Below are 14,827 nucleotides of genomic sequence, written 5' to 3'. Positions count from 1 at the left end.
GCGTAGAAAAAAGAAGACTTTGTCTGGTTGACTGACCAGGACAGAAAGAAGAGAACAAGGAGGGAGGAGGAGAGGCAGGTAGTGAAAGGAAGAAGGAAAGGACGGGCTGATGAAGTGATGAAGTGGAGGGAGGGAGCAGCCAAAAGAGGGATGAGGAAAGTAAGTGATGATGAGGAGCTGGGGACGGAGGAGGAGACAGACTCCATCTGTCCGTCTTAATTATGAACGAGTGTTTGGGAAGAAGTCACTTCTTCATTACTCCTTCAATATTTCAAATATCAGCAACAGAGCCCGCCCCTCTGTGCTCTGCTCTGATTGGTTAATCCTCATCTACGATCGGTGATGTTCATCTACGATCGGTGATGTTCATCTACGATCGGTGATGTTCGTCTGCGATCGGTGATGTTCGTCAGCGATCGGTGATGTTCGTCAGCGATCGGTGATGTTCATCTACGATCGTTGATGTTCGTCTGCGATCGTTGATGTTCGTCTGCGATCGGTGATGTTCGTCTACGATCGGTGATGTTCGTCAGCGATCGGTGATGTTCATCTACGATCGGTGATGTTCGTCAGCGATCGTTGATGTTCGTCTACGATCGGTGATGTTCGTCTGCGATCGTTGATGTTCGTCAGCGATCGGTGATGTTCGTCTGCGATCGGTGATGTTCGTCAGCGATCGGTGATGTTCGTCTGCGATCGGTGATGTTCGTCTGCGATCGGTGATGTTCGTCTGCGATCGGTGATGTTCGTCTGCGATCGGTGATGTTCGTCTGCGATCGGTGATGTTCGTCTGCGATCGGTGATGTTCGTCTGCGATCGGTGATGTTCGTCTGCGATCGGTGATGTTCGTCTGCGATCGGTGATGTTCGTCTGCGATCGGTGATGTTCGTCTGCGATCGGTGATGTTCGTCTGCGATCGGTGATGTTCGTCTGCGATCGGTGATGTTCGTCTGCGATCGGTGATGTTCGTCTGCGATCGGTGATGTTCGTCTGCGATCGGTGATGTTCGTCTGCGATCGGTGATGTTCGTCTGCGATCGGTGATGTTCGTCTGCGATCGGTGATGTTCGTCTGCGATCGGTGATGTTCGTCTGCGATCGGTGATGTTCGTCTACGATCGGTGATGTTCATCAGCGATCGGTGATGTTCATCAGCGATCGGTGATGTTCGTCAGCGATCGGTGATGTTCGTGTTCTCTGTGTTTTTACTGTTTTTAGGACACCCTTCAAAATAAAAGTTCATGGTGCTCATGGTGACGCTGCAGGAGGACCAGTGGAGCCACCAGGACTCCTCCAGTGTCCCCGCTCTTAATCCTGCATAACTTTAAGCCTTAATATAATGTGAACAGGTGAGTTGTATATAAATTCACCCTCAGTACAGTTGTCATGAACGGGGAAATTAGCTACAGAGACCAAAACTGTTTTTTGTACCAGGCTGTAAACATGTTTTTACATTTACATTTTTTTGCATTTATCTTCTTTGTGAATAATCAGTGAAAGAATCACTCGTTATTTTTCTGTGATCGCCAATAAACACATTTACATTTCTTCTTCTCTCTCCGGTCGAGTTGAGTAAATGATAAATCGGACTCACGGGTTCGTTCATGCGCAAAAATCAATTTATTAGGTAAAGAGAGACGCTTGAGTCTGGAGATCACCTGAGATTTCATGTTAAGCTCCTCGATTGAGTCTAACAGTGCCGGGAGGACTGAAAGAAGGAATGAGTGACAGGTGGAGAGAGACGGGGTGATGGGCAGAGCGATGGAGGAGGATGAAGGATGGAAACAAGACTGAATCCTCGCTGATAGTAACGTCTCTGCCCGCTCTCCATCCATCAACTTCCTGCTCCGACTCTTTTACTTGGACCAATCAATAACCTGATCTGCCGTCACGTGACGATGCGGGCGCTCGCCATGCGGCTGCCAAGTCTGCTCGACTCTAACGAAACTGTTCTCGCTGCAGTGAAGAAGAAGATGGCTGCCGTCAGAGAGACGGCGGTCGCACGGTCGACTTACCGCGCTGATTTAAAAAGGCAAAGAAAAAAGAAACGTGGCCTAACGGCTGCTGGAGGATTTATACATTGAACCTAATTCAATTCTCCAGCAGCCACAAAGGTCAGCGTTGGTTCTGCTCGGTTTCATTTCATTCCGACACCCTGCAGGTTTCCCGGGTTGTGTAAATTAACAGAGGCGGCCTTTTGATCACTCAGATCCGACTGTGTCAGCACACTTCTCCTGATTACAGGCTGGAACAAATAAAGCTGATTGGCTGATTATAAAGGCTCAATAAATTGATTTAATGAGAGCCAATCGAAATCGAGCATCCCAGAGAGGTTTATGTCCTGCAGGGTCGGGATGACGAACGCACAAAATGTTTACGAGAGAAAGAAGCTGCAAACACACACACACACACACACACACACACACATGCAGATTCATCTCATGCAGTGTTTGGGGGTGTAGCAGTGCTGACCTGGTGTTATCAGAGTCGATGGTGTGAAACAGCTTCTCCAGCTCGTCCTCGTTCAGCGTGCCGTCGGAGAAGAAGGCCTGGAACTCGTCCAGAGACAGTTTACCATCATCTGCAAAACACACACACACAAACAGGTCAGTGTGAATTCATGTATCCTCACAACAACACCTCCATCTATTCGTTCTTCTCCCCAGCAACAGTCCAGCTCCTCCTGGAGGATCCTGAGGCGTTCCCAGGCTAGAAGGACTATGTAGTTCCTCTAGCAGGTTCTGGGTCTGCCCCGGGGTCTCCTCCCAGTTGGACATGCCCAAAACACCTGCAAAGGGAGACACTCAGGAGGATCCTGATCAACGTGAAGGATCAGCGGGTTTTCTCTGACCTCCTCAAACTATCTCTAAGGCTGAGAGATAGTTTAGAAGATCTCATTCTTTCAGTCAATACCCAAAGTTCATGATCGGATCAGGGGCGTCCCTCTCTACCTTCACAGACCTCCTGAAGACCTCCAGCTCTTCAGAGAGGACCTCCTCTACCACACTACCAACAGCTGGACCTGACTCCCACACTTATTCAGAGCCTTAAATTGTTTCTTGTGTTGCTACAGCTTCTTATTCAGTTCTCGTCATTGCATTATATTGGACACATTTGACCATGTTGGACATTTTCCTGCAGGAATCAGCGTTTCATCAGGTTCTCCCCGTTTGGTTCACTGAGCCCGATGATGACCAGCTGTGTGATCGCTGTTCAGTTCATCAGCGTGGTCCGTGCAACATATTTTCCTTCTTGTTATTAATGAGTTTTCTGTTGTCTTGTTTGTGTTGGGGAACATTATCCTGACATTTACCACCTGTTTGCTTTGTGCGCCATGTTCCCGCCCTCACAAACACATACACACACTCAGTGAGATTCAAGCTGCTGTAAAATCAATCCAGCATGAGCTCCAGACCTTTAGCTGTCTGTCTGTCTGTCTGTCTGTCTGTCTGTCTGTCTGTCTGTCTGTCTGTCTGTCTGTCTGTCTGTCTGTCTGTCTGTCTGCACCTTAGTAAACACACAATACCAATCATGCCTGTCCCTTTCAGGCTTTTTGGGAAACATTGTTGAAAACAAGCTCACAAAACAATACTGGATATCTGCATCCATCCATTTCCTTCCTCGTGTCCAGGTTGGGTCGTGGTGGCAGCATGTTCAGCAGGTAACCTTCTACCTATTGGTTCTTCAGAGAACCAGTAACTGCACAGGGTCAACTTAAAGAACCGTTAATCAGTTTTCCAAAGAACACTGGAAAAGAACAAAGTTTATTAAGCATAAAAAGGTTCCTCAAGGCACCAGAAGTTTTCCAAATGTGATTTAAAGAACTGTTTTATGTTGGGTTTTTTTAGTTCCTCAAAGAACCTCAAACAGCAGAACAGGGTTCTCCAGAGAAGACAAAGTGCTTCAGAGTGCGCTTGAAAATAAAGAGTTTGAACCTTCTTCATGGTGATGTCATAGTTTCACTTTTTTCAGTTCCACAAGGAACGTGTAAATATTATTTGAGGTGCAATGTGTAATAATTCATTTATTTATGAATTTACTTTTGAATGCAACATTAGGTAAAGAATTCTTTTTTGGGGTTCTCAAGGATAAAATGTTCTCAAGAGAACTCAGAAACTTTTTAAAGTTCGTGACTTTACAGCCGGGGTTCCCAACCTGCGGACCGGGGTCCGGATCCGGACCGGATCGCCATATGACCCGGACCCGAGATTAATTGTAGAAATTTTTTTTTTTTTTGACAGGCGAGTCTATTTCATGCCGTAACATTACTTTTCCCTATCCAAGCACTGCACTGAGCAAGCATTGGAAGGTACCAACCAATCGTGTGCGAGTCATACTACCCATGTGATTCTATCTAGCCAATGAAATCACCACCTTGAATTCAGAGCGAGGTGCTACGAGTGAGTGCTACAGTCAGATTTTTACTTGGAAGGAGTTGACGTAGAACATACGGTCCTCCCCCCCGGGTCCAAACTTATTTGCCGACCCCTGCTTTACAGGGTTGAAGCACGTTTGGTCTCGTGGGACGTTTTGGTGAAAAATAAACTCACGTGTACAAAAATGAATTCCTCCTGTTCCTGCATGTTGCATTGTGATGGAGTGGTCCCATCTCATCCATCTCATACCAGCAATTCCTCCTTCCCATGACAACAATCCTTTTCTAAACTTAACTAAGCAGTTTGATTTGTCTGTTGGGTTCATGTGAAGTCTGACTTCATTCATCAACAGTAAATCGTCTTTTTATTCCAACACAACAACCTTTTTGCTGTTTGATCGTAATGCAGTGTGAGTTTTTTCTGTGCCGGTGAAGTGGCTCTGCAGTTCACGGCCGTGACTCCATCCTGTATCTGCTTTGCTGGTATGCCTGACTGTCTGTCTCACCACATGATGCAGAGCTAGATATCAAATATTAATTCCCCTGCCCTGGAAATGTGTTTGTCCTTGAGTGTGGCTGACTGAATGCAGCAGGTTGAGCTGTGGGACCACTGCAGAGCGCCGGGAAACCACGGGGACAGAAGGACTGTAGCATTACAAAGCGATGACTCTTAAAGCTGCCGTAGATTCACCCAGTGTCATTACCACTTTCTGCCATTCTGTCTTTGGCCTCCTGTGGCTGAGACACAGTGAGCTGCACTCTGACTCAAGAAAAAGCTTCACACATTTTTTCAAGACAACCACTAACAAACTTCCAGGAACTCCACAACCATGCCATCCACCTCGCTTTATACTCGCCTCCTCATTAGTCTCACCATCTCTTTTATCCCTCCTCTCTTCTCGCTCCTCGTTAGAGAAAGCTGACTCTCAGATGTTGTGCCATGCTGATTTCTGCTGCGCACAATGACGCCGGGGTTCGAAACGCCTTCACAAAGCACTTTCCTTTAGTGACGCTTGGCATAACCTTTCCCCAACAGAAGGCATGTTTGTTTGAGGCGGACTTCTGAAATGCCACTTCTTGTGTTCACAGCATCAGTCCCACTCTGCCTGCCCACCCGGGCTTGACAGTTTATTTGGACTCAGTGGCCATGACTATTTCTAACCTGCCCCTCTCTGGCGCAGCACTGAAAGCAGAGGCACTGGTGTTTAATTCAGCAGTGACCCAATTTACTGCATGCAGCCAGCTAGCCTGGTTAGACCCACTTAGGAATTCTCCAGTAACACACTAGAAATGCAGCAACACACCATTCAAGCAGAGCAGATCGCTAGCTAACCCCATTTCCTAAAGCATGAAATACACCCAAATTACAGGTCCAACACAGACCCACAGTTTCTCTAATCCATGGCTCAGTATACCACTGTCAAATGCTCGAGTATCCTCGCTGAATGTATTTTTATTTTCTAAAATGTCCATTAAAACTGAAGAAATTAAAACTGTTAAATCACACATATGGAATTATGTAGTAAACAAATAATATGAATGATTTATATGTTAGATTCTTTTCAGGGTCGTCACCTGGAATACTTTTCCAACAGTCTTGAAGGAGTTCCCAAACATGCTGAGCACTTGTTGGCTGCTTTTCCTTCACTCTGTGGTCCAACTCAACCCGAACCATCTCAACCTGGTCAAATGTCTCTCACAGAGTCTGGATTTGAGCTCACGGTGGGAACCACACATGTAGATACCACCCGTAAACCTTCTCTGCGTCTTACAAAGACAAAATCACAGATTTGGACTCTATTGGACCCAAGTTCAGACCTCCACTGGTCTGATGTCCATTCCTTGTGTCTGTTGGTCTTCTTCTTGTTGGTCTCCATAAAGGTGTGATTCACGCAGTCTCCTCTGAAAAGCTGAAGTTCACACGTGTCGGCTGCTTGAACTTGTTGGTGCATTTGCGTGGGCTCTAATCTGAGCCGCTGTTAATTGGTGAAGTCCTCATGAGACCCACCTGTTAATTGAAAACTATTCCAGGTGGCGACTTTGTGATAAATGTGCAAAGCCGAAAGGTCTACATGAAGAATCTAAGATATAACACAGAAGATGATTTGCTTTGTTTACACTTTATGTGTTAGTGTTAATTAGCACTACATTAACGTAAACAAAGAAAAAACTCGTTCTGTATTGTAATCCAACATGCAGCTTGCAGGTTCTTATTTTCGAACAGCATTCACATTCAACTTTTCAGTTGCTTCCCATGATCCAAGTCGCGCTTCTCCAGCCACCAGAGGAGGTGGAGCGTCCTGTCTCCTCCGAATGAGACATTCGACTTGCTGAAATTATTTTTCTGTCCAACATGGTCGATGCAGGGAAATGATTTAGATACAAAGGAAATGAACCAAACTCAAAAACTTCTAAAATAGCAAGGAGGAAATGAGGAGCCACTCGCAAAATATCACCAGGCCGTTTCCAGTATTTATGCTGAGCTAAGCTAACCAGCTGTAGGTTCATTTATCTGTTCATTCGTGGTACTGCAGGATTATAAGGGGGACATTCGTGTACCAACAAAGTGGCAACCTCTGGAGCTATGAAGTGAAACCATTGCAGAACTGCACTTCCTCTAACGTCCACTTGAGGCTGGCTCCAGAAGTGAGTCAGTCTCCATAAGTCCCCATGTCCAAATGTCCAACTTCACAGCAGAAATAAACATGTTTACAGCCTGGTACAAAAAACAGTTTTGGTCTCTGTAGCTAATTTCCCCGTTCATGACAACTGTACTGAGGGTGAATTTATATACAACTCACCTGTTCACATTATATTAAGGCTGAAAGTTATGCAGGATTAAGAGCGTGGACGCTTTGATTGACAGGTTACAAATGGTTTGTTGGACCAGGCCCGCCTCAGGTCCACCAATGATCGTCTTCTGGTAGGACGGGTTCTCTAAAGTCAACGGTTTCTTCTCCCTGAAACTTCGACCAGCTACTCACTCTGATTCTCTTATTTTGCACTGATGCATGTTGGGTCTTTTTGTACTAATACGTGGTCCTGTACTGCTAATGTAATGGCGTCGTGAGATTAAATTAAAGAAAGCACACAGACCTTTGTGGACAGAGTGCACTGTGTACCTAATCAGTGTAATGCTTTAGGTGGCTGTCGTTGTCTTTGTCTTTTTCTGCGTTCTACAAGTCCCGTCTGACTCAGACTCTTTAGAGAGATAATAGTTTGTTGTTATATTTACCCACTTTTACTGGCAGTAAATTGTTACCCAGTCTTTGTTTTAAGTACAATGTAATATACTCTGCTGCTTCCGATGTGCCTGTAGAGCTGGGAAAGGGATTATTAGAATGATTTCAAAGTGGATACTGACGGCAGGGTTTGCTTTTCTGAATAAGTGATGAGTTAATGAATTAACAATCACTACACACCTCACAGAACAGTTCACATAATGTAGAATTAATGAAACCCTGCTTCTCCTCGTAATGCCATTGGGGTGTCGCCCTGAGGACGAGTCATAAACAGGATGGCATTTCCAGACCTCTTCTTCCACCAGAGTTCTTCATTTGGAAAATACCAACAAGGAAATCATGAAATATAAAAAAAGCCTCTTTCTGTTCAGCCAATCATGGAACGCTACATAACGGCTGTGCAGTCTGTAGGGTCGCAAATTACAGGTGGTGAAAATGCCGTAGACGCAGCCCGTCATCTTCAGGCTGCACTGAAGTGATTTGATTCACCTTTGTAAATATCACAGGTTTGCATGCTTGTTGTTTAAGTGCAACTGATTTAAATACAGCAACCGACCGACGTGAAAGTCAAATGTCAAGTAAAACAGAAGCAGCTGCCTTCGCTCTGATCACTCACTCCTGTGTTTAAAGGTCTGTGTTAGTATCTTCTAATGATCTGTAAATCAACCTTTACCACCTGGTACATTATGGTACACTGTAAAGTTAAGGCTGTGTGTACCTGATGAATGGGCAGCACCTGCATGAAGATCAAACTATGCAACCGCCGCTATGTTGGCAGTCATCGCCTCCCCGCGGATCTAAAAATCAGCAAAGCCGTGGATTATTGTTGGACCTGAGGCGGCAACTGTAACAACACCCACGTGTTAATCAAAGTGTCCACACTCTTAATTCTGCAGAACTTTAAGCTGAATTGTATTTCATTACTTGACGCCTGTAGCTAGAGACCTGTGTCAAATCAGGTCCAAATATTCAATACACTTGGGTCAGGGAAGATCCTGTTTGACTGGCACAGGTCTCAGATCTGCAGGTCAATACGTCTAATGGGAATCCAAGCTGACTGACAACAGCTTTGATCACTTAGTACAACTAAGTAGGATTGGGTTTCAATAGTCATTTCTCCATCGCTACTGAAGCTCTCATGGAACCTTTTATGATTTATTCAGGCATCTCATTTATAGCCAGCCTTAACGAGCGCCTGTGGACAGCCAGAGCTCCATGACACTGCTTCATATTCAAACAGGGAATGGAAGAAATCGGTGGATTGCTTCCTGCTGCCTCAAGCAAAGGAGTTCAAGTATCTCAGGGTCTTGAGTGGAAGATGTAGCGTGAGATGGACCGGCAGGTTGGTGCTGCGTCTGTAGTACTGTGGACATTCTACTGAACCGTTGTGGTTCAGAAGGAGCTGAGCCAGAAGGCAAAGCTCTCAATGTTCCAGTCCATCTATGTTCCAACCCTCACCTCTGGTCCTGAGCTTTGAGTAGTGACCAAAAGACTGAGATCGCAGATACAAACGGCCAAAATGAGCTTCCTCTGCAGGGTGGTCGGGCTCAGCCTTAGTGGGGAGGAGCTCGGACATCCAGAAGGAGCTTGCAGTGGTTCAACATCTGATTCTAATGCCCACCAAGGCGCCTTCCTTTGGAGACAGACCTAGAACCTGCTGGAGGGACTACATAGACCATCTAGCCTGAGAATGCTTCAGGATCCTCCAGGAGGAGCTGGACTGTGTTGCTTGTTGTCCTGCAGACAGACCTGACAAAGTCTGAATTCAGATGTTTTATAAGTGACCATCATGATGTAATTATTTCCTTTCACTCCATTTACTGCAATATAAAATAAAAAGAGCTTTGGGTTCATAGCATTGTGCTTGCATTACTCACAAGTAAACATAAATGTTCCAGTGAGCACATCTCTGTCACTTCAAACCCAACCAGGAGCCTTTTCTCCTGCAGGCGTTGTTAACGTGCTCAGATTTGGTCTTTTCTTTCTTGCTTTGAAATATGTAAATATCCTGCATAGTTATTCTGTTTCCCTTCTGGTGAGGTTGGAAACATTGACTGAAACATCAGCATCCGTGCCAGCAGAATCTGGCCCTAAGTCTTTATTCCGGCTCCGACCCACAGTCCTTTGCTGCATGTCACCCTCTCTCCACTTCCCCACAAACCCGGCTCACAGCGAGCAGAGCCTCTGTTTGACCAGAGGGAGGCCATGTCTGCTGGTGCCATCAGGACGGTATGAAAGGGTTCAGGGCCAGCACTCCTGAGTGGAGATGTCAGGATTTACTACGCAAAGATGTTCAGTAACTCAGTGTATGTGAGAGAGACAGAAGAAAGAGGGAGGATGGTCCTACTGCGCTAACTGCTCTCTCTTTTCCTCAGCAAAGACTAAAGACAAGCAATTAGCGCTTCTTCCTTCTTCCTGCTGCGCTCCACATCCTGCACGAAGCAGCGAGGAGGAACCGAGGCCGAGGCCGAGCAGCCGAGCAGCCGAGCGGCCGAGCAGCCGAGTGGCCGAGCAGCCGAGCAGCCTTCAGCTCATGTTTGTTCCCGAAGAAGACGCTCGCTCTCCGTTCTCCGTCTCTCGCTTGTTTGTCATTATTTTTGGGGGCGCAACATGATGGGTTGTCATAGCAACAAGAGGAGGGGGAACTGACCCTCCTTTCTCCCTCTGTATACACCATTAACACACACACACACACACACACACACACACACACTCTGCTGTTCCCTCGTCTTCCCGCAGACCTCCAGCCATCTCGATTTAACCGTTTCTCATCTTCCTCTTCATCTCTTTATTACCTCCACAGCCTCAATCAGCTCTGTCAGCGAGCGGGAGGCTTCTTTGCTCTAAGAGCCGATATTTCAGCATCTAAATTACCTCGATTTCACAAATAATTCTTATCAGTGTGAGAGGAAACCGTGTGTGTGTGTGTGTGTGTGTGTGTGTGTGTGTGTGTGTGTGTGACAGAGAGAGAGAGTTTATGTGAGGCTGCCAGTGAGCTGTTTCATCTGATAGATGAGGAACAGGAGTGATTTTCACTGAGCTGTCAGCTCTTGTCCTTTCTCCCTATCCATCACTGCAGCCCACCTGGAACACACACACACACACACACACACACACACATACACATACACATACACACATATAATATTTTGGCGTCCCACTTAGCGTTCCCGCAAGAAACGTTGTTATAAGAAAAAGGGACAGCAGCGTCTTACTTTCCATCCTGACTCTTTCAGGGCATCACATCTTTTATTGACTTCACATGGAAGCAGTTCTCTTTAAATTCCTCTCTGGCTCTGTTAAGTTTATGAGAAGGGAACAAATCCTGTCACTGTCTTTCTGTTGCCTTACAGAAGTGAACAGTGTCACTAAGGTCACAGCTTCATTTGTGGCTTTTTAAAGGCTGAAGCTCACCTGAAATATCAACCTGTGTGAGTCACATCAGCTCCAGTGTGACCGCTCCTGCACACGTTATTTAACAGGTCAGGCATCACTTAAAGACGTACGGACACACAGGTTCAAACATGCTCATGTCTGTTTCTGCTGCAGACAGCGAACTTAAAGAAGCAGTGATCGGTATTTAAAAAAAGATCATTCATCATAAAAAGGTTCTTCAAAGCACCAAAAGTGGTGGCAGTCTTTTTTTGGCAAAGTAAAAAAGGTTCTCCAGAGAACTCTACAGGTCCAAGTGACAAGAGCTTGAAGTGGTTCTTCATGTTGATGCCATACGGGAACCTTTCAGCTACTGGTTCTTCAAAGAAACAGCTGGGTCAACTTAAAGAAGCAGTAATCACTTTTGTAGAGAACATTCGGTTCCCCAAAGAACTTTGAACCGCAAAAAAGGTTCTTAAGGACGAAAAGGTTCTTCCAAGTGCACCATAGTACGAATCAAAGACCAGTTTTACTGATGCTGCTTTCACACCAGGACAGTCCACGGGACTCGGTTCAATTGGGCGAGGAACGCCGAAAAGTTTCACACCTTCATTTGGTTTGTTTCTCCTTCACACTGAACTGAACAACGTCGTGCAGTGACAACAGCTGCTTGTTCGGGCCCAAAAAACAAGGAAAACAAGGACTAGGAAGGACAAAAAGCACGAGGAAGAAGAAAACCCGGCTCATCATCGGCTTCCTGATGTTCAAGCTCATCTGAGCTTTCACACCTGCCCAAACGAAGCGGACTATCCGAGGAAACGAACTCTTGAAGAGCCAACAGGTAAAAGGTTCATCATTGAGAACCGGTTCTGTGTGTTTCAATTTCATGGAATCGTTTGGCAGTTTATCTAACGATTCTCTTATCGATTCCAGAAAGCACGAATTACGTCACGTAACTTACGCGAGTTTCTCACGTGCAGTGCAGTCAGTAGTAACAATGTCACCCACTCGGTTCAAACGCTCCAAAGTTCGGCTGCATTTCACCAAAACAGACGTCAACAGGGCGACTTGCAATCATTGCAAAGTGGAGATAACAGCGTCGGGAGGAAACACGACGAACACGCAGAAACATTTGCGCACACAACATGTAATATTTTGAAATGAATGTCGTGTTTTTGACACGCTTTGGCAGCAGCCAGGCTGTGACCTCTGACCTCTGTGGTTACTACCAGCGCCATGTGCTGCTTTGTAAAACATGATATAACAGTTCACATTAAACGAATGCCTTCTGCATTACATTTAGAAGATGACCATGACGAGAGAGAGAGTCTGGCAGCTGCACTAGTACTCGCTGCAGTTCACTACCTCCTCTAGATGATGCTGATCAAACTGTTTGTTCTCCTTTTTCCCCAAATGAGAATCGCTAAAGAATCGAATCGTTAAGCAGAATCAATAATGGAATCAGAATCGGAAAAATCTGATGAATTCCCATCCCTAATCATCACCATGAAGAACCACTTCATGTTCTGACTCTAACCTTTCATTTTTCAGGGTGTAGTCAAGGTCTACATTGAAATAGTTTTGCATATTTTAGCCCTTTAACTAAAATTAATCCAATTTTCTTCTCAGCATAGCACAACAGGCTTTTCTATTGATTTCCGATCTTGCAGGAAGCATTTGTTTTCCATTTGCTAAATGAGCCTGCAGGCATTTTTCTAAGATATTGTATCATGTTAAAAATCTCTTTAATCCACTGCAAAGATGCTGCTACGCATTTTCACAGGAGGAACTCTTGAATTACAATTTTTTAAGTAAATTAAAATGACAAACATTTATACCACTAATAGTACAAGAAACTGAATAAATAATCCTGTAATATTTTGTATCCTGCCCCATAATCATTTATGCAGGTAGCGTGTAGCGTGCATACATACATGACGAATTACGAGCTAAAATGTGACAGAGAGACAGTTAGCGGAGGGTAAATTAATGTTTCAAGCTGCAATCATGACTCCAAAGTATAAACTATAAACTAAAGTACAAGATGTGCAGATCAGCTCTGGCTCTTCAGCTGTTTCACGATTCAGGAGGTCGGTCTTGGACTTGAGACTGGTTCCAAGACGACGTTTTGAAGGTTTTGGTCTTTTATCAGAAATAGAATTTTACTCGGACTTGACTCAGTTTAAGACAAAGAGGACTCTGGACTTTATTGTCTAAACTTCAACGAGCTGCTTCACGTGCAGCTGAAGAATCAGCGTCCTCTTAATTCTTAATAAAAACAGAGACGTGGGTCATAATTTGTCTTAATGACCGGGATATGATCCGCTCACCGTCTCCCCAGAGGACAGATGGTTCCCCGGTGTAAACACACTGTGTGTCTGTCTGTCGGCATGAAGAGATGATCATCGTTCACTCTTATCTATTTTCTGTCTCAGCAGAGAGTGCAATGATGTAATCATCATCAATCTGCTGGCTGAACATAATAATGTTATTATTATAAGAGCGTGGCTGCACACAGCACGACGGGCCAAGATGTGTGTGTTTGGTTTATACGTACAGTTCAGGAGTTACTGTGTGTGTGTGTGTGTGTGTGTGTGGGTCTATCCTAATGATGAGTAATCCTAGGTGATGGCTGATAATAGCAGTGCGTCAGTGCGTTAGTGCGGATGATGCATTCAGGTGCCCGTCTCTGCTGCAGATCCCATTGGCAGCCTGTGTTGCTTCAATCAGCCCTTTGGGGAGGCCTCGTTTGCACAAATGGTGTTTTATGGTTCCTGTTCCAGCAGATATGCTCCTTCACCAGCCGGTAATTGACTAGCAGCGCCCACAACGGTGCTTTTTTTTTTAATGCAGCGTGATGGTGTTTAATGGCAGCTCGTCAAACAAGGTCATTCCTGCGTTGTGCCGGCCCTTCTTTTGTTGTTAATGTTATCACATGACGCCCTGGTGGCTCCGCAGATTAACAAGCTTGCCACGGAGGGGGCGTCCTTATTGTGTTAATGCGCCGACAGATTTGTTCTCATTACACGCGTCAAAAGTATCTTCATCTATGTCAAACAAAGCACTTCAGACGCGAGCAAGAACATACTATTTATTGCTTCGTTTCCACCGGGAGATGTCGAGTTTTCTAACTGTCGAGCTGCCACAATCCAGACGTGATGTGGATCGCTCCTAATGCCTGGACTTCCTCTGCCCCGGGTTTTCAACTCAGAGTATACGCAGTATTTATCATAAAGTTCAAAACAATGACACACAATTCCTCTTATTTAAAGCAACACTGTGTAGAAACTGGTATTTTTGTGATGCAGCCCCCCCAGTGTCAGAGTGTACTCGAGTATTTGTTCTGATTACATTACTCATGATCAAAAACTAACGAGTCGACAACTTTTCTAACATCCAAACATCAACCAGGTCACCAACCCGAGACACAGCAGCAGCTGATAGTCTGTCAGCTTCTCTCTTTCTGCTGCTGAGCCCGGTTACATTGTCCGTTCACCCGGCTCCTGTTCTGGCACGACACCTGTGGTACAAACACTAACACTCCCCCGGCGCTCTGAGCTCACAGTCTGGCAACAAACTAACAAACTGAGCTAACAGCAGCTACAGTTGGCAGCAGTTTACTTCACTGTCCATCAGGAAACTCGAGGTATTCCAGAGTGGGAATGACAGAGCCAACAGTCACCGGATTATAAGTCAATGTGATTTTATGGTAGAAAGGTTGGTTGGTTTACGGCGTTGCTGTGAGCTCAAACCTGAAGATGTTCCACTACCGGCTGCATCTTGTCTAAGTTGCAGTCAGACTGTTCCGGATGAGACAACAGACGACAAAAAAAGTGCCTC

At 45.4% G+C, this 14,827-nt stretch overlaps 1 protein-coding gene across 2 annotated transcripts in view; it reads right to left on the bottom strand.

Moving 5' to 3' along the window:
- necab2 (N-terminal EF-hand calcium binding protein 2) overlaps positions 1-14,827 on the bottom strand; it is a 118,547-nt gene that overhangs the window by 82,159 nt on the left and 21,561 nt on the right. For both annotated transcript variants that reach the window (XM_027285236.1, XM_027285237.1), the window contains exon 3: positions 2,471-2,579. In XM_027285236.1, coding sequence (XP_027141037.1) covers positions 2,471-2,579 — 109 coding nt within the window. The remainder of the gene's footprint in view (positions 1-2,470; positions 2,580-14,827) is intronic.

The sequence above is a fragment of the Larimichthys crocea genome, chromosome XII, assembly GCF_000972845.2.
Source record: "Larimichthys crocea isolate SSNF chromosome XII, L_crocea_2.0, whole genome shotgun sequence".
In the NCBI taxonomy this organism is placed as follows: Eukaryota; Metazoa; Chordata; class Actinopteri; family Sciaenidae; genus Larimichthys; species Larimichthys crocea.
Note: the sequence above shows the minus strand (reverse complement) of the source record. Positions and strands in the feature narration are given on the sequence as shown.